This window comes from Rosa rugosa, chromosome 3, assembly GCF_958449725.1.
Source record: "Rosa rugosa chromosome 3, drRosRugo1.1, whole genome shotgun sequence".
NCBI classification, from domain to species: domain Eukaryota; kingdom Viridiplantae; phylum Streptophyta; class Magnoliopsida; order Rosales; family Rosaceae; genus Rosa; species Rosa rugosa.
The window spans coordinates 30,671,102-30,673,705 of NC_084822.1; the positions used below are offsets into that span (position 1 = coordinate 30,671,102).

The 2,604-nt window shown below is 39.4% G+C and overlaps 1 protein-coding gene across 1 annotated transcript; it reads right to left on the reverse strand.

The window, feature by feature from the left end:
• Window positions 1-535: 535 nt before the first annotated feature.
• LOC133739680 (serine decarboxylase 1) lies at window positions 536-2,598 on the reverse strand. The gene is made up of 4 exons (XM_062167461.1): window positions 2,405-2,598; window positions 2,089-2,282; window positions 1,824-1,960; window positions 536-1,218 (listed from the first exon to the last, which is right to left on the reverse strand). The coding sequence occupies exons 1-4, from the start codon at window positions 2,539-2,541 to the stop codon at window positions 652-654; spliced, it is 1,035 nt and encodes a 344-aa protein (XP_062023445.1). The 5' UTR covers window positions 2,542-2,598; the 3' UTR covers window positions 536-651.
• Between the last annotated feature and the right edge of the window lie 6 nt (window positions 2,599-2,604).

A 2,604-nucleotide genomic window follows, 5' to 3' on the forward strand; every position in this document is an offset into this window, starting at 1 on the left:
GGTTGGAATACCCGCCCATGCTTCCTTTTAGTTTTCCTGGTGGGGAGAAAAAAGAAAGAATTGTTTACTGGTGAAAGCATAGCATTGTTACTTTAGTTAATAATATTATCACCATAGTCCGTCAGCGTTGTGTATGCAATAGATATTCAAGCTTAGGAAAGCAAACTAAATACATAATCCTGAGATGAGCAATTTCCACCGTAATCAGATTTAGGCTAGGGTAGGATATTGTCCATGCTAAACTCCATGATTTCCAAAACATAAAAAGAGCAATAAAGACCAAACAACAAATCAATCCATGCCACCTTCAAGCTGGTGCAGCTTGCAGTTGGGGATGCTCAAACTACTTTAAAAGCATCTGGCAAGGAGATTTATAATGAATCTACGATCAAATTAGGGGCACAATTGTGTGACTGAACCAAAATCTTGCATTATGCGCAACAAGTGATGGTTAAACCACTATAAAGCACTCCCCCGGTACAGCAAGATTCTTGATAGTTTCTAAGAGAGCAGAAATCAGAAGACTAGGGAGGCATCATGAGAACAAAGGGAGAAACACCCTCTGAAACAATACTAGGAACTACAAAATGCAGGAGTTCAACAGAACAAAGTACTACAATACAACAACAGCACACTGCTAAAATAAATGAATCACTTGTGCTTCCCGCAAAGACAATTCTGAGTCCCTACATCAGCTGCAATACAAGGAGGCTGAACTTTCTCATCCTTGTACCAAGTTGAGCGTTTTTCAACTAGTTCGTTTAAGAAATCATCCAATTTATCAATGTTCACACTTGGCATCACCACAACATGTGCAATGTTTCCTTGGCAAGCCAACTGCCACCTACGAACAAACTCCTCATCTTGAGGACGCTCAAATACAACTGTGCTGCTAAGCTCATTCAGCATGGCACTGATCCCAGCATCACGAAGACGGTCCTTCAAGTAGTGAGCATTTCGAAGACACTTCTGAACTTCTTTTTGGAACCCTTTGTAACCTTTTCTGTTGAGGGTGTACCATAGGAAAATAGGAGCATGGCCATTCCTGCTTCCCATGATTGTCGCATCCCTTGAAGCAAGGTATTCTACATTATTTGAAAGGACATTAATGTGCTCCAGCCTTGTTATCTGAACACCGCAAGGCATCGGACATCCTACAAACTTGTGACCAGAAACGCTCACACTTCCAATGGGCTTCTTGAAAGAAACTTTTGGTGCCTGCTCACAACCAAACATAGTGAGCAACAGAATAAAGCAACGCAGAAAAGAAAAATGTGCATATTATAGTGAGAAAGCAACAGAAAAAAAAACTCTTAAGATGTTCCTGTTATTCAGAATAAATGCTCTGTATAGCATCCTCAAGATTTTTTTTTTTTTTCACTGCTCCATGCTGATCTGTCCACCTACCACTCACTAGCTAAAAATCTAGGCCAGCTCCAATCTCATTCTTGGCTAACAGAGTCGGAGTAAAGTTTCCACATTTATTCACTTCAGGATCCACTTATTCATGCATTGTCTAGACTCATTAATTTTGAATCAAAGATTACATTATCATTCATTTAGATCACTCTGAAGGAAATATTATCATTTAAATGACAACAAGGAATTACTATAGTCACATGTAGTGCGGCAATCCGATAACCATGGCATTTTTAGGTAAACTGTTAACAACACTTAAATTCTGAATAATTCATGTTCAATTGGCAAAAGAAAATCCTATAAGAAAAACCTGAGGACCAAATCCCCAATTATGGAACCAAAAGGTTTAAAATGGGTGTAATAAGATTCCTATGCATGAGAAGAGTTGAAATTAGATGACTTACAAGTTTGACAAAAGGCATCATGAGTCCAAATAAGGCTCCATCGCAGTGAATGTAGAACCGATCACGATTGAATCCACACTCTTCAAGGGTTTTTATGACAAGATCCAGATCGTCCACAGCTCCTTTAACAGTTGTTCCTGCAAATTGCAAAGCAAGCAACTCAACTCAATGAACCAACCAACCAAAAAAAAAAAAAAACAAACCAGGATGCTGCGCGTGCATAATGAGTGAATGCATATGTGTTTGCCTCAACTCTTACACTTACCTATGTTAACATTAATGATAGCTGGTTTGTCCTTGTTAGCAAGAAGCTTAGCTCTAAAATCGGCGCAATCAATCTCACCAGACATCAGAGTGTCAACCTTTACGCATTCCATTCTATACATTCTTGCCGCTTTAAATATCGAATAATGCGTATCCCTCGAAGCATACAGAATCCCATCCGGAAGCACTTCTCTCCTGCAAGAAATGAATCAACCACACATCCACCTCTTTCGTTTAGCCATAACTAGCTCAATCCTTCATCTATTCTAAATCACAAAAAAAAAAAAAAAAAAAAAAAAATAGAATCGTAGACTTACCCTACTAAAACTCCATGAAGATTTCCTTCGGTACCGCAATTGGTGATGTAACCCCAGTACTCATTCTTCTCAATCTCCCACAACCGAGCAAACCAATCCAGAACCACCGACCTCAAACTGTCTCGAATGGACTCCATAGTTGCTCTCAATAAACGGATCACCGAGATTGTTGATGGAGAAATGCTGCAGCTGACTCAGAG